The sequence below is a fragment of the Pan paniscus genome, chromosome 10 (assembly GCF_029289425.2).
Source record: "Pan paniscus chromosome 10, NHGRI_mPanPan1-v2.0_pri, whole genome shotgun sequence".
In the NCBI taxonomy this organism is placed as follows: Eukaryota; Metazoa; Chordata; class Mammalia; order Primates; family Hominidae; genus Pan; species Pan paniscus.
The window spans coordinates 138505001-138520682 of record NC_073259.2 but is presented as its reverse complement, the minus strand read 5'-3'; the positions used below and the strand labels follow the sequence as shown (position 1 = coordinate 138520682).

The window sequence follows — 15682 nt, the reverse complement described above, 5'->3', positions numbered from 1 at the left end:
GACCAAACCACAGAGAGTATGCAGCTGCTGCTCGGCTCACCCTCATCCTTGGCCCCCCACCCCCCATCATTTCTGGGAGTCCCATGGAACCATGTGAGAGCAGACAGCCTGCCCTGTTCCCTCTGAATTGCAATGACCTGTCCTCCTGCAAACAAAAGCAGGCAGCCTGCAGCCTGCCGGCCGCTGGTAGGTGTGTATCAGATGCAGAACCCGCTTTAGGCTCCTGTGACCTCAGCTGCCCTTAGCCCCCTTGATGGGGTGGTACCTTTCATTATCTTCACCGTCTCTGTATGCCACCTGTATTCTTAGTTCCTATTGTTTAAAATCTCTTCATTTCTGAAAACTTTATTTTGAAGTAATTTTAGGGTCACGGGAATTTACAAAGACAGCAGGGAGAGTTCCCGTGGCCCCTCTTCCTGCTTCCCGGTGGTGGTGTCTCTGTAGCCAGAGTGTGTTCTCAAAGCCGGGAAGCTGGCGTGGGAGCAGCACTGTAGCATGCTGGGGAATTTACTTGCTTTCTCGAGTGTTTATATCCACTCTTTTTTTTTTTTTCTTATATAGCTCTATGGCATTTGGTGGTATATACAGATTCTTGTAACCACCACCACCATCAGCTGTACAGACGGCTCTGTCACCCAGAGAAACTCACTCATGGCACCATCCCTCGTCACACCCGCCCCTAACCTAAAACCCTGACAACTGCTGATCTGTTCTTTATTGCTATAATTTTATCATTTCAAGATTTTTGTATGAAAAATCTATTCACTTTTTTTTGGGTTTTTTTTTGTTTTTTTTTTTTTGAGACAGAGTGTCACTCTTGTTGCCCAGGCTGGAGTGCAGAGGCTCGATCTCAGCTCACTACAACCTCTGCCTCCCAGGTTCAAGCAATTCTCCTGCCTCAGCCTCCCAAATAGCTGGGACTACAGGCGCGTGTCACCCTGCCTGGCTAATTCTGTATTTTTAGTAGAGACTGAGTTTCACCATGTTGGCCAGGCTGGTCTCGAACTCCTGAGCTCAGGTGATCCGCCCACCTCGGCCTCTCAAAGTGCTGGGATTACAGGCATGAGCCACCGTGCCTGGCCTATTTTAGTTAGGTCATTTTCATAGACACGACATTAGGGAATGGGTGTGCCAGTTACATGTTCCCTGTCACATGTTAGAATGAATGCGTGACTATTAAACGTCTCCTGTTTCTCCACACCCTGGGAAGGCTCCGCGAGTGCGCCATGGGTGCCTGGGGGTTTGTTGGCTCACACAGTTGAGCTCAGGGCCCTCCGGGGTCCAGCCTTGCCTGCAGCGGGCAGTGGCAGCTGTTCCCTGGCCAGGACCCTGGCTGCCCTGCAGGGCCCGTCACTCTGTCTTAAGGGCTGAACCAGCAGAGCCAGAGCCCCTGCAAGCCCTGCGAAGCCAAGTTGTCATCCCACCTGCAGACCCCACATTTGGGGTCGGAGCTGTCCCTGGGCTTGGGTTCCCTCCGATGCTTTCCATGTCAGGCCCCAGAGCCCCTGGGTTTTTAGCTCTATGCCTATCTTGGTAGACACAGCCAGCTCGGCCAAGCCCATTCAGCTTTTTAAAGAAGAATACTGCTGATTTCTTTTAATGAATCAAAGAAATTAATTATAGGCTTTGGATTTGTTAGGTTTATTTTAGAAATCCATGATCTCAGCCATAAATAGTGCTTCATTCTGGACTAAGGAGCTGAGAAGCCTGCTGCCTGTGGAGGGATAGTGGGGGAGAGGATGGATGAAGAGGAGGGGCGGAGGAGGGGAGGGGGAGGTGGGGGGCTGTTGCTGAGCCCTTTGCTCAGGTCCGGGACGCAGCAGGAAACAGGCAGACAAAGCCCTGCCCTCATGGGGCTGACATTTCACTGGGGGAAACGTCAGTGTCGTCAGCCCCACAGATGACATGAATAACCCCATAAATGGGATGTTCCCGGCCATCCTAAAGTAAGGAGTGACAAGAAAGTGGCTTTGCATACAGACCTGACAAGCCATCCCCACGAGGAGCGTGGTGCCCACAGCTCCGGGCTCGCCTTTTTCACTGATTGAGCAAACGCTCTTTGAGCACCTGCTGGGTGCTGAGTCCATGCAGAGTATCGAAGGTGTGTCCATGAGCCAGAAAGCAGAGGCTTGGGGCCGAGAGTGTAGCCGTGGACACCGACAAGAAACAGCCCAGGAGCTACCGCAGTGCCGGGGGGCGGTCAGCACAGTGGAGAAAGGAACGCGGGGTGAGAAGGTAGAGTGGGTCCTCTGTAGACCCCTCTGTCCTGCACCTTCTGTGATGGGTGCCAGCAACCTATGTCAGGAGACCATGTCTTATGTAGAGCTCAAGTCCCAGGGGAGCAGGGAGCGGGGCTTTGCCCATGCACCTCTGACCTGGGAGGAAGCCCACAAGGGTAGAGATGTCCCAAGACCGGACACAGCCCAGGCCTGTCCTGACCCGAGGAAGGAGTTTGCTGGGCTACCCCTTTCCTGTGTGTGTCCCTGGGGGAGACGCTTGCCTTCCCCAGGGCTCCCGACGTGGCTTCGTGTTGTCTGCAAATGCAGCAGTGTTGCTAACTGAACGTAGCAGATAGAGAGTCCTTATTGCTCCAAGTGGTGCTCTTAAGGGTTCTACAGTCCGAGGGGGCGGGCGCCCTGGATGAGAAGAATTGCATCCTTGCATCCATGGGACAGCACCTGAGCTGCTCCCCTGAGTCTGGGCCGCATCACAGCCTCATACTCCAAGTTCCAAACAGCTCTAGCAAAGCCTGCCAACTGCAAAGTGCCTGGGCTGCACGCACAGCCCAGAACAATCTATGGTTGGCTGGGAGCTGAGTGTTTGCAGGATTTCTTGGCACCTGTGGTTTCTCACATTGGCCAGTAGCCAGGTGGCAGGAGAAGCTGGGTTTATCAGGCACTGCTCTCCCGTGGAAGTGGGAGGCGGCCCCTGCTGCACACGTCACACACAGACACGTGCACACAGGATACATGCTCATATGCACACACTCACCACACATGCATTTTCACAGACAACACGTGTGTACACACGTGCACACATGTGCATATGTGCACACGTACAACACATGTGAACAGGCGCGCACACATTTCCACCACCAAATGCCACCGCTGACCCCCTGTCCTGCTTCTGCCGTGCAGTCCAAGGTTCGAGAGCTGGAAGAGAAATGCCGGACTCAAAGTGAGCAGTTCAACCTGCTGTCCCGGGACCTGGAGAAGTTCCGGCAGCACGCTGGGAAGATTGACCTGCTGGGTGGCAGCGCGGTGGCCCCCCTGGACATCTCCACGGCCCCCAGCAAGCCTTTCCCACAGTTCATGAATGGCCTAGCCACCTCCCTCGGCAAAGGTAAGCACCTGGACCTTCCGCCTTGGCTGTGGTGGGGAGAGAATGGCCGTTGGCCGCCTGCGAGGGTGTGCACAGGTGAAGTCGGTTTGGTGACACCTGGCAGAGGGTACAGGGACCCGCCACTGCAATGGGAAGGATGAGAACAGGGCTGCTTACAGCCGTGGGGCACACGGTACACTCAGCACCTCACGGGCATCCACAAATGTGGGACCCACACATTTTCTCACCTGTAAAATGGGCCCATTTTACAGGCGAGAAAAACCAAAGCACTAGTGTGGGTCACACAAATGTTGATGAAGGCTCAGTCTGGGATTTGAACCCAGGAGTCTGGCTGCAGAGTCTACACTGGCGACGACTCCACGAGGATTTCTTGGCTGGCTACTCCAAAGCTCTGTGAAGCTCATTTCTCTGTGTTCGTTGTTTTTCCTTCCTTCTCATCTCAGTAACTTGCTGGTGATGTTGGGACGTGCTTGGAACCTCTGTTCTAGCAAAGGCAGTGGTGAACATGAGCCCTCGCCCATCACAGTCCTGCTTAGAGGCCGGGTGGGGAGAAGCCCCCTGTGTGTGTGCTGGGGGATTTAGTCTTGGTTGCAGGCAGAGCGATCACAGATGTCCTTTAATCAGACCTCAGTGGAGGTGCTACGTCCCGGCTGAAGGTTAAGTGGGATGCAGAGGTTAGACAGGTTTCATGGCCAGGTCTGCCCACCTGTTTAAGAAGTTGGTTTAAAAAAAAATTAGGGGAGATGAGCATCTGAACCTCACTTTGGAATTCCGTAAAAAAGATAATTTGCAAATTTCCCCTAGTTCTTATCAGAATATATAAGTACCTTGGGTGCTTTTTATCATTAAAATAAGGAGATGCCACTTGTGTCTTGCTAAAAAACATTCTTCTGCCTCTCCGCTCGTCCCACGCCTTCCCATGCCCTTCCCTTTTGGTCCATGCATCAGACAGAATGCCGGGTGGGGTAAGTGGCCGTGGCTGTGGAAGGCCAGCAGGCAGGGACCAGGGTCCGAGCGCTCTGTCGCTCATCTCCAGGCACTCACGACACCCAGGCTGCATGCCCTGCCCAGGTTGCGACGTTGAGAGACAGACAGGGCACCGTGCGGAGCTCCTGCTGGCGGGCAGACGATACGTGGGGAGCCTCTGATCCAGACGCTGCATGAAGACCAGGTGATGAGGTGGACAGTGACTTGGGCTCTTCTAGATGGTCCTGGAAGGCGGCTGCCAAGAAACCACATTTGAGCTGTGACACCTGAAGAGTGGAGGAAAACAAGACGGTTTCCGTTCTTCCCAGGGGAAAACAGAATGCACGTGTCTCCACGCTGTCTCTCTCCCTCCTATGAAGGGCCACACAGAGCCCCACTCCGTGCGACAAGAAACGCACGGCTTCTGCTCTGGGAAACCCACTGAGACTCGGGCTCAGAGCTTTTCCTGAGGGCTGCTTGCGTGGGCACCGTGCCCACCGAAGCTCCAGACTCCTGGAAGGAAAGCAGGTGTTCAGTGTGAGCTGTGTGGTGTGCACAAGCTAGGCCTGCCTTTATCAGTCAGGGGATGTTTCCATCCAGTGTAGGGGACATTTCAGAAGCTGAGTTCCAGACACCAGCCAGTGACCCACCTTGCAAGCTGGCCCTTCTGTAAACAGCAGTCCCAGGCCTGCCCGGTGAGTCCGAGGCCCACAGCATGTGAATGTGGAACCCGCTGCAAAGCTCCCGGGTCAGGGAGGCGGGAACAGGGATTGGCCAGCATGGAAAAAGGAATCTGATTAACCACGGTGGAAAATGCACGCTGCATAAAACCAAAAAAAAAAAGTGGTACCGTGCCTTTACTAAGCCAGGGCCGCCTGGCAGAGAAGAAGGTTTGCACCACGGCTTCTGTTTAACAACCGTCTGGAAGACGCACCCTCCTAATGAATCCAGCTCATTTAGTCACAGTTTCCTCACCCACCAGGGGTCCCCTGGCATGGCCCATGCCCATATCCCCTGGCATTGCCCTGGCACTCCCTTCACAGTGCATGTCGCTTATGACGGCGGTGGACACCAGCACCTCCAGAGAGCTGCCCCACAGCACCCCGATCCCACCAGGACACTCCTCCCTGCAGACAGCGCAGGCCCCTCTTCCAGGCCTCTGCTTAGGGTCTCCTCTTGTTTTATTCTTTCTTCCCCCACTCTCTGAATGTGTTTACTTATTTTTGAACATTTTTTCCAACTTTGAGGTATAGCGGATAATTAGAAATCATATATATTTAAGGTGTACAACTTGATCCGATGTAACATAAATCAATTGTGAAATAATCACCACAGCCAAGCTAAGTAACATACCACCTCCTATCCACGTCCTCACGTGGTTACCTTTTCTTTTCATGGTGAAAACCCATAAGATCTGCCTCCTTGGTAAACTTCAAGTCTATAATCCAGCATTTTGTTTGTTTGTTTTTTTTTTTTGCATTGGAGTCTCGCTCTGTCGCCCAGGCTGGAGTGCAATGGTGTGATCTCGGCTCACTACAACCCCCGCCTCCCAGGTTCAAGCGATTCTCCTGCCTCAGCCTCCCAGGTAGCTGGGATTACAGGTGTGCACCGCCACGCCTGGCTAATTTTTGTATTTTTAGTAGAGATGGGGTTTCACCATGTTGTCCAGGCTGGTCTTAAACTCCTGACCTCAGGTGATCTACCTGCCTCGGTCTCCCAAAGTGCTGGGATTACAGGTGTGAGCCACCGCCTTGGCCTACAACCCAGCATTTCAGCTGCATTCACGTTTCTGTGTAGGAGATCCCCAAAGCGTATTCATCTTGTGCCCTTCGATCAACAGCCCCCAGTCCGGCCCCTGGAAACCACTGTTCTGTTCTCTGCTTCTGCGAGTTGGCCTTGTTGAGGTTTCGCACGTGAGTGGGGGCCATCCGTGCCATGTTTGTCTCTCTGTGCCTGGGTTACACCACGTAGCAGAGAGTCCTCCAGGTGCATCGTGTTGTCACAAAGGGCCGGGTGTCCTCCTTTCCTGAGGCGGGATAACATCTCATCGTGTTCAAACCTGTATTTTTTTACCTGTTCATCTGCCGCAGATCTTCCCACACTGACCTGAGAGAGAGGATGGTGGAAGGTGCAGGGCTGGCCGCAAGACAGAGAAGGGGTCCCGGGTGGATGTGCTGTCACTCACCTGCACTTTCACCCAGGGCTCCTCCAGCCTGTGGCTGGGGCAGGCCACAAAGGGACTCGCGCCCTGTATGGGGAGGCACCTCTGACACAGAGTGAGGCGCTGCAATCAGTATGTGAGGCAGGCGTTGCTCATGGACCACACTGTCCCTGGCAACCTCCTAGGAAGGAGTGTGTTGGGGAGAGGCGTGGCCTCTCCTATCCCTGGCACAGCCAGTTTTCCTTCCAGTATGGGAGCTGGGTTTTTTGAGTCAACATTTTTTTGAGCCATATTTTTCTAGAACATACGTATTTTGAAGCATTCCCATCATGAGAGAGCGCGGTGTTTGCATCTCGAGGGGCCCGTGGGAACCAGCCCCATTTGAAGGCACTGCACGTTTTGTTTCTAATCTCACCTTGTCTTCTCAGGCACAATGGCAGGTAAAAGCTGCCACGGGGATTACATTATTTTTCCCTAGAGAGTTGGGTTTGGATAAATTAAGTGTGAATACAAGGTGACCACTGTATTCATATCACCTTCATCAGCTGTGCCGTCCCCTGCTGTTCACTGTGGCGCGGTGTCAGGCAGGAAGGGCTAAGTTCTGCTGCAGTCACACGCGGCCCCCCAGGTCTCGGAATGCTGGAGGACAGTGTTTCCTCTCTGGAAAGTTCCCTGGCCACTGTGTGGGGAGGAAAAGTGGCTTTTGCCCACAAGTGGAGCCTGCCACTCCCCTCAAGGTTCACTGGCCCAGGTGACTGTCGTGGCTGGGAGCAGAGAAGAGGCAGCAATGCCAGTCGGAAGGGGAGTAGCCTGCAGCAGGCTCTGCTGTCGGCTGGGTTTCTGAGGCTTCTGGGAGCTGAATCGTTCGATATTCACTTTGCACCTGCTACATGCCGAGCCATGTTATAGTGAATACAACAAGGTCCTGCCCTCCAGGATCAGATGTTCTCACAGGGGACCCCAGGGCAGGGCTGCCCCAGCTCCAATTCCCTGCCGTGGTGGCGCTGTCCTGCTGTTCACTCCAGCCTGGAGCTGTGGGGCCTGCCAGGGGCGGCTCCTAGGGCAGCCGTTATTGGAACATTCCTCATGGTTTTTTAAATCATTTTATACTTCCTGATTTGGACTCAGCAATTCCTATTCATCAGTGAGGTGACTGTCATGATGTGACAGCTACAGAGGGACCGAGGACCCCAGGGAGGGGGTGTCATCATTCCCAGCAGCGGAGAGCTTGGGAAGGAAGCAGCCGTGTCATGTTTCACACCCGGATCCTGGTTAAAGTGCTGCGCTGTCGTCTGACACCCAGGCCAGCGTTAGTCACGTTGCTCAATGCTCCCTTCCAGGCAACCAGGACAGGGCTCAGCAGCCCCTGAGACCCCAGGAGGATAGGACGGGATGAGAACTATTTCAGCCCTTGCAAATCTCTCATCAAGAGTATTTTTTTAGCCACAAACCCACCCCTTTGGCCAGTTAGGACTCAGGGTCATAAGTGACAGCAAAGCCAACCTAAACTGGTGTGAGCAAAAAGGAGTCTGTCTGTCACCTGAGTAGATGAAGAGCCAGGACGTGGCTTCAGGGACATCTTGAACCAGGGGCTCCAAGCCCATCGCCAGGATCCACTTTCTCTCGGTCTCGCTGTGAGCAGGCGCGGTCCTCACGTGAGCGTTCCTCTTGCAGGTGCAGGAGGTTTGCGGCCTCCCTGAGCTTCACAGCTGCTCAGTTTTAAGCCAAGGAAAGGAGCAGCCTGTTTGCCATCAACTCTCCTTTAGTTCCCTCTGCCTGGGACCATCCTCGTCCTGAGCTCCCAAACAGCGTCACCGCCAGGGTGGCTCTGCCAGCTGGACGGGCCCAGAGCTGAGGGTGGGGTCGCGCCGCCAGCCTACATAGATGGCGAGCAGGAGACGGGGGGACCCCAAAATGAAAATCAGTGGCTGTTGTCAAAGAGGGGAGAGGCACCCCGGGTAGGCGCATGACCAACGTGCTTTGACGATGTTATTCGTATATTTGTTTCAACTTGTTTTAATGTTCGTGGCCAGGTCAGGAGAGCGCTATTGGAGGCAGCTCTGCGATCGGTGAATATATCCGGCCCCTTCCGCAGCCTGGTGACAGGCCGGAGCCTCTGTCCGCCAAGCCCACCTTCCTGTCGAGATCCGGTAGCGCAAGATGCAGATCTGAGTCAGACGTGAGTCCCGTCCCGCAGGGGCGGCCGGGCCTGCCGGTGCCGTGTGTGTCTGGTGTGGACGTTGGCCAGTTTGTCCTGTTTTTCCTTCCCCATCCTCCTCCCTGTCTTCCTTCTGGTTGGTTCTTCCCTTTGCCCCTGTTAATTCCCTGGCCCTACTATGTGCTGGAATGTGGGGGCCCCTCTGTGAACACAGGTGAGGTCCCTGTTCTAAGGGGGAGCACAGAGAACACTGGCGAGGCAGCGTTTAGAAAAGCAAATCCCATCGAGGGGTGCGAGGATGACGCAGCGAGGCCGTTGACGCAGAGCTGGCCGGGAGGGGCCTGTGGAGGTTGGGGAGGGGCCCTGCGCATCCTGTCCTGTGGCATTGATGGGAAGGGGCTGGTGTGGCTGGAGGGGGGGGGGCGCAGAGGACAGCGCTTGACTTTTTGTCTGAGTCCGAGGTGAAGCCACTGAAAGCTGTTAAGGCAGGGGGTGATGTGGTCTAATTCCTGCTTAAAGACTGTTCCAGCTTGTGTGGGGAATGCACTAGGGAGAGTGAGAGTGGGATCACTGGGGGGGTCGTGCACATACTGCTTAATTTTACCCCCACCTCTATGAGAAAAGGCCACGCCGCTGACTCCCGGGATTGCTGTAGGAGACACTGGGCGGAGTCTTTGAGCCTTACCTTCCTGTTTGGGGACTGGGTTCTCTACAAACACAGAGGGGGCCTATGTAATAAGGGGTCCACACCGAGGGACCACCCTCCTTTCCAAGCTCGCATGTGGGTGTGCGGGTGGCAGTGCCTCCTGGGAGTGCCACAGTCTCAGGCCGTCCCTCCTGGGGCCCAGGAAGCTGCGAGGGGCTTTCCCGTGTGCCGCGGGAATGGGGCGGGACACCTCCAGCTTCAATAACCCACACACCCATTGCCTTTTTCACAGATGGAGAATGAACGGAATTCCAATACCTCCAAGCAGAGATACTCGGGGAAGGTCCACCTCTGTGTTGCCCGCTATAGGTAAGTGCGGCCCCTCTGCGTCCACCCAGCCCCTGTGAGTGGGGCAGATGAGATGTTGGGTCTGGGAACACTCTGGGGGCTGAGAAGTTCCCTTCTCCCAGGGCACGAGGAGAAAGTGGGATTTCAGCCTGGCCTGCAGGCTGAGCAGGGTTCGGTGGAGAGAGTTTGGGTGGCACGCAAGTCTCCCAGGGCTGCCATGACAGCAGGTCACAAACCTGGTGGCCTGAAACTACAGGTTTCTCCTCTCCCAACCCTGGAGGCAGAAGTCTGAGATGGGGGGTATCGGCAGGGTCTCGCCCTCCGAGGGCTCCAAGGAGGGGTCCTTCTTTCCTCTTCTGGCTGCCGGGAGCCCAGGCGGCCCTGGCTTGTAGCTGCGTGGCTCCAGTCTCTGCCTCCATCCTCCATCCTGCCTGGCCGCCTCGCCCTCCCTGTCTTTGTGCGTTCTCCCCTCTTCCTTTAAGGATACCCTTCCCTGGATTGGAATCTGCCCCGCTGCAGTATGACTAACTCCATCACATTTGCAAAGACTGTTTCCAAATAAGGTCCCATTCACAGGTGCAGGGGTTGGGTCATGAGTGCGTCTTTCCAGGGGACATCCCGCCACCGAGAGTGAGAGGGGACATGTCCAGAGCCCCGATCCCCACCACCGAGAGTGAAAGGGGGTGTGTCCAGCACCCTGATCTCCCGCATCCTCACCCTCTGCTGGGCACTGCAGGCTGCATCTCTCTGTGATGACAGCCGCTGAGTGGGCTTCCCGTGCAGGGGCCTTCAGTGTTTGTGCTCGCTGAGAAGTAATGAGCCAGTTTTGTCCCGCACACCTCTCAGGTCCTGCACCGGAGCTTCCGCAGAGGCGGACGTGGGCGAGGATGAGAGGCCCCCCAGGACTGCACTACCTGATCGTAAGGAAAGCAAGCTGCAGCCAACTCTGCCCACGGGCGGACACTTGGGAATTCATCAGCCAGGGGCAGCAGGCCCAAGACAGAGCAGTTCAGCCCCATTTCTTAGCACTCGTGAAGACCCAGCCTTTTGTCTCACAGATGCTCCAACAGCTCTGAGCGTGGGCTTGGCCTGAGGCTGACCTGACAGCATTTCAGAGGCAGATATCCCTGCCCTTCAGCTGGTGTCGGGCAGTCAGAGTCCCCCGTGATCTGTTTAGGGACCAAGCTTCAGTGCAGTTGCCACCCTCACTAGATCCTTAAACTCTGTTCATGCAAAGGAGGTGACTCTTGATTTAAGCCAGTCCATACACCTTGAATACCTTTTGCTTTCTCCAGCAAGAGCTGTTTCTAACACCATTAAGAGGATCAGCGGATCACATTCCGCTCGTTGGTAATACACCAATTCCACAAAAGCAAACCCATTTCTGAGGTTCAGGTAGCAGAAGCACTGGGGTAGATGCCCCTGGGCTGTGGGCTCCCATTAGAATCCAGCCCAGGCAGATGTGAATGCTGGCTGCACCCAGGTGGGGGCAGGCCCACCATCCGCTCATCTATCACCATGCTGGAGGACAGCATCACAGCGCTGAGAGGCTATTGCATGCAGATGCACAGGGCCACAGTTGGCAGGGCCAGGATGAAGACCCAGTCCCACCCCTGGCTCCTTCAGTCTGGTTCTTGCTGTGTGTGGAGCAGGCCCAGGCACAGCCATTCATGGAAACCTCAATGCCAGCACAGGGGCAGCGCTGGGCTGGTGTCCTCTGAGCCTGGCACATGCTGAGGTGGCTTCCCAGCCAAGCAGGGGCCTGGCGTGCCACAGACGCCTTCCTTCCCAATCATGAGCCTGGTCCAGCGAGGCTGCCACATGCGACGTACGATGGCCAACCTCAGAGGGCCACTGGGCTTGTGTTCCTGCCACTTCTATGGAGAGGGCACGGCTTTTCTAGGGGGAGCTGCCCTAGAGCTAATGTCCCCCGAGGACTGACCCACGGCTGGTGTGGCTCCAGAAGCGGGGGCGTGACGAGCCAGCACATCTGCCTCTCCCGTGGCCATCACCAGTCACAGCCCACGCACATTCTCCTTATCTCACTCTTTCAGTGGTATTCCTATTTTACTGGTGATGGATTTATGCCTTTTTTTTTTTTTTTAACCACCCACCCTCTCTCAAACCAAGTCAAATTGTGAGGGGCGTATAGTGCTGGTCCCCGAGAGAGCTGTTTCCGAGTTTTCTGAAAGCCCTCAGAGCCCCTGAGAGGTGGCTTTGCAGGTAGATGTAGGGAGGGGGTTATGTTTTCCGCCCCGGGTCTAATCAGTGTCTCCTCTTGCTGTCATTATTCAGCAACCTGCTTAGACATTTCTGCAAACTGAAAGCCTCTTGCTCACCTGGGCGCTCACTCTGGGTGCCGAGCGGCCTCTCCCCGCCCTCCATGCAGGGGCTGCCTCTGTGTCCATGTCTCCTCCTTTCCATCTGGTGCAGCCTCCGCCGTGGGGAACGCCTTGCTGAGGGCTCCTGGGTCCTTCCCACCCGAGGTCCAGGGTGAGGCTGACACATTCATCACCATCCTTCCTTTTGCCAGCTGTACGGAGAGATGGTCCTCACTGCACAGTTCACCCACTTGCAGTGTGCCGCCCAGGGCCACTGCTGTGCTCACAGATGCCACGGCCACATGTGGGTGTCTCCCATCGCCCCTCAAGAACCCATTCCCATCAGTGATCACCTGTCCCTCCTCCCCTGCCTCCAGCGCTGAGTGACCCCTGACCTACCTCTGTCTCTGTTGAGTCCCCATTCCCGACGTGTCCCCTGGTCTCATCCACACAGTACGTGGCAGCGTCTGCCCTGAACACCCATGAGGTCGGGTGGCCTCCAGGGCCCACACGCAGAAGCACTGATGAGGTTGTCACGACAGCCGTAGGATCTCCCACTTCTTCTCCGTGCCCTCACCAGCCGGGGACCTTCTTCCACCCTTCTCGGTGTGCACCTTCCCTCTTGGCCTCCGTGGCTTCCCTCTCAAGCTCTCAGGGTGTGTCTTCCCTACCTGCTCCCTGGGGAAGCTTCTCTTCCTGAGCGTCAGGTTTGGGCACTCCTGAAGGCGTGGCCTGGGGGCTCCTGTTCCTCTCGCTCCCTCCTCCTCCTCCGAGAACACTCTGCCAGCTTCTGTGTCTCGGCCATCTACCCATCCAGACCCCCCTGCAGATCCCCCTGAAAACCCCCGCTCAGTGACTTATGTCCCCGCCTGCTCACCCTGAGGCCAGAAAGCCGAGGGTCCTCCTGCACCTCAGTCCCTCCTCCCTGCACCCAGGTAACCCGCATTTCCACAGCCTCCTAAGTCGCTCCCCGACCAAATTCCTTTGCTGGAACTCCTCCACCAAGCTCCATCCACACAGCACCCACGAGGTCTCTTTGTAAAATGCAAACGTGATCCTGTCGCTCCCTGGCTTAAAACTCTCTCATGACATCCCACAGCTTGTGAGATCAGGTTAAAACCAGTCTGGTCCCTGCCAACCTCGCCTCTCTCCTCCCTGCCTCTGGGCCTTGGCGCATGCTGTTCCTTCTTCCAGAGCTCTTGTCCCGTTCCACCGCTGAGCTTTGTGTTAGAGGGTGGCCCATGTCAGTTCCTGGTGCACAGCCCTCTAGACTGACCTGCTGGGCTGACCTGCTGGGTGCTGTCAGGGTCTTGGATTGGATTCCTGGACCTCTGCACCCTGACCATGAGGGGCCACGTGACCTGGTGTGGTTAAAACTGCGCAGGACGGGTCAGGAGGTCTCAGCTCTGGTTCGCCTTCCACCACTTCATAAGCTTGTGACTTTGGGCATGTTGCCTGACCTCACTCAGCCATTGAGACTGGGGACCTTATCTTCTCTGTTTTCCTAACATTTAATGGCCATCAAATAAAACGTGTGTGAAAGTGTTGGTAAACTGCACAGTGCCACTGATGCATGAATCATTTTCATATCATAATTAGAATATTACAGTGCCTGGCTATCTTCTCCAACTCTAATGTTATTTTCATTTTTTAATGAGTTCTTTGCTGTTATTTTAAGTTAATTTGCCTTTTATTTAGAGAATCCCCAATTCATCTGAATTTGTTTCATGTGTTTGATTTTCCAAGTTGGTCACGGCTTTGAAAATTATTAATCCCAATATGTTGAGGACTGGAGAATATGGATACTCTTATATTCCTGGGGGTGTGTTGGGAGGGGCAGGGTGCGGATAAAATCATGTGTCTGTTTTTCTGAGCATTTTGACTGTCCACACCCAAGACCTTAAAAATGTAGGTGCCTTTGACCAAATAAGTATATTTCCTAGGATTTATCATTAGGAAGAAATTGTGGAAGTGTGCAAAAATATGTTTATAAGAATATATAATGCAATACTAATTATATTAGCCAAAAGTTAGAAGAAACCTCAATGCCCAACATTAGGAAACTGGTTAAATAAAGTATGTTAATATGTTCAGTGGAATACTCTACACCCACTAAAAAGACCATGATGATAATATTTTATGAGGTAGAAGTATGGGATGCTATCTTGCAAGGTGGAAGAATAAGCAGATTGCTAAATAGTGTATATGATTCTGTTTTCACTAAATTGTATTATTGAAAGATTATAGGGTTAATTTTCTTCACATCTGCTTGTTAATTTGGAGATGTATAGTTACGGCAGAAGAGATAAGTGTGAATAGAATGTCAGAATCATAAACCTGTTATCTGATGCAAATAGTTCTGAGCATATAACTTCATTTCCGAATTGCACTTTTACTTTAAATCTGTCTGTGTGAGCTGGCAGTGGCTTGAATTTCCAGTGTACAGACAACTCATCAGCCCCGAACGATCATGTGGGTTTGTAATTCCCTAGGAGTGGGAGAGAAGCCATGTGCCCGTCCGGCATTCTGCAGGGATAGGGGTGCAGGCTGTGTCCTCCAGAGCCTCTAACGAAGGAACTGTGTTTTCTCTGCAGTTACAACCCCTTCGATGGACCGAACGAGAACCCTGAAGCTGAGCTGCCCCTCACGGCGGGAAAATACCTCTACGTCTATGGAGACATGGATGAGGATGGGTTCTATGAAGGTCTCTGTTGGAACATGGCTGTGGCGGACGTAGGCTGGGCCAGTCCACCCCGCAGACCACCTCTTCCAGGGGCCTGATAGATAGGCAGGGCTCCCAACGTACTCCCGGCCACCCAGCCCTCCTCTCTGACCCTTCCCCACTCCGTAGTTACCAGGTTTCCCCTCTTTGACGACTGGAAAGAAACCTGAGTGGGGTTTCCAGTATTCAGCTCTAAGCTGACCTCTGACACATGGTAGATATTTTCCGCTAACCTCTGCAGAGCTTTCGGCAGCTATTTGCAGACACACGGGGCTGACAGACCCTCTGCTTCCAAAAGTGTCTCTCCTGCTCTTGTCTTTCAGCACCCTTGGGGTCTCCCAGAGGCACCCTCTCTGGCAGAGCATTGTTCTGCTCCAGGTGACCTCACGGGAAGGTGGCTCTTGGCACCTGCGGAAGGCCATCCATCTCCTTGACTTCAAGGCACTGTTGTTAACTTAGGGGGTGGCCCCAGGTCGCCCCTGCTCGTTCCCTCGAGGTCTCCTCTCCAAATTTGAAATCATCTGAAAGGCCCCACCTTTTGTTGCCTTTTTAGCTTGAGAATAAACATGTAACAGCACCAGCAGCCCATAAATCAACGTTCTAAAGGATTTGATTCCCTAATTTCCTACACGTTTCAACTGCCCTGGACAAATAGCGTGGTCTTGGTTTCTTCCTCTTCCCCCTGAGCAGAAGGAATCTTGCTTGCTAAGCTAGCAGGTTTCTCTTTCGTGACCTCATGCTGTTTTCTCGGAGCTGATGGAAGCCCCAGGTGCTTTTCCTGGGTGTTTACTTGGGGTGAGGTCGGGTCACTTCTAGAGGTGTCCATGAGCAGGAGCCCAGCAGTCGAGCTGCCTCACTCACCACTCGCTCACCACTCTCTCACCAGCTGTTCTTGGCTCTGGATGGTCCACCAAGAACTCTCACCACAGTTGGTAGCAAAGCAGTTTCAATTCTTCCCATAAGTCCACATTATCACCACTGATTTTCACATAAGCACAGAAATATGTGCCCAAGGCAG

The 15682-nt window shown here is 54.1% G+C and overlaps 1 protein-coding gene across 11 annotated transcripts in view; it reads left to right on the top strand.

Annotated features, from left to right (window-relative positions):
- The window catches only part of RIMBP2 (RIMS binding protein 2), a 325580-nt gene that overhangs the window by 261694 nt on the left and 48204 nt on the right, over nucleotides 1–15682 (top strand). For all 11 annotated transcript variants that reach the window (XM_055096371.2, XM_055096374.1, XM_055096373.2 and 8 more), the window contains 4 exons: nucleotides 3138–3342; nucleotides 8503–8648; nucleotides 9566–9642; nucleotides 14537–14646. In XM_055096371.2, the coding sequence (XP_054952346.1) occupies nucleotides 3138–3342; nucleotides 8503–8648; nucleotides 9566–9642; nucleotides 14537–14646 (538 nt within the window). The remainder of the gene's footprint in view (nucleotides 1–3137; nucleotides 3343–8502; nucleotides 8649–9565; nucleotides 9643–14536; nucleotides 14647–15682) is intronic.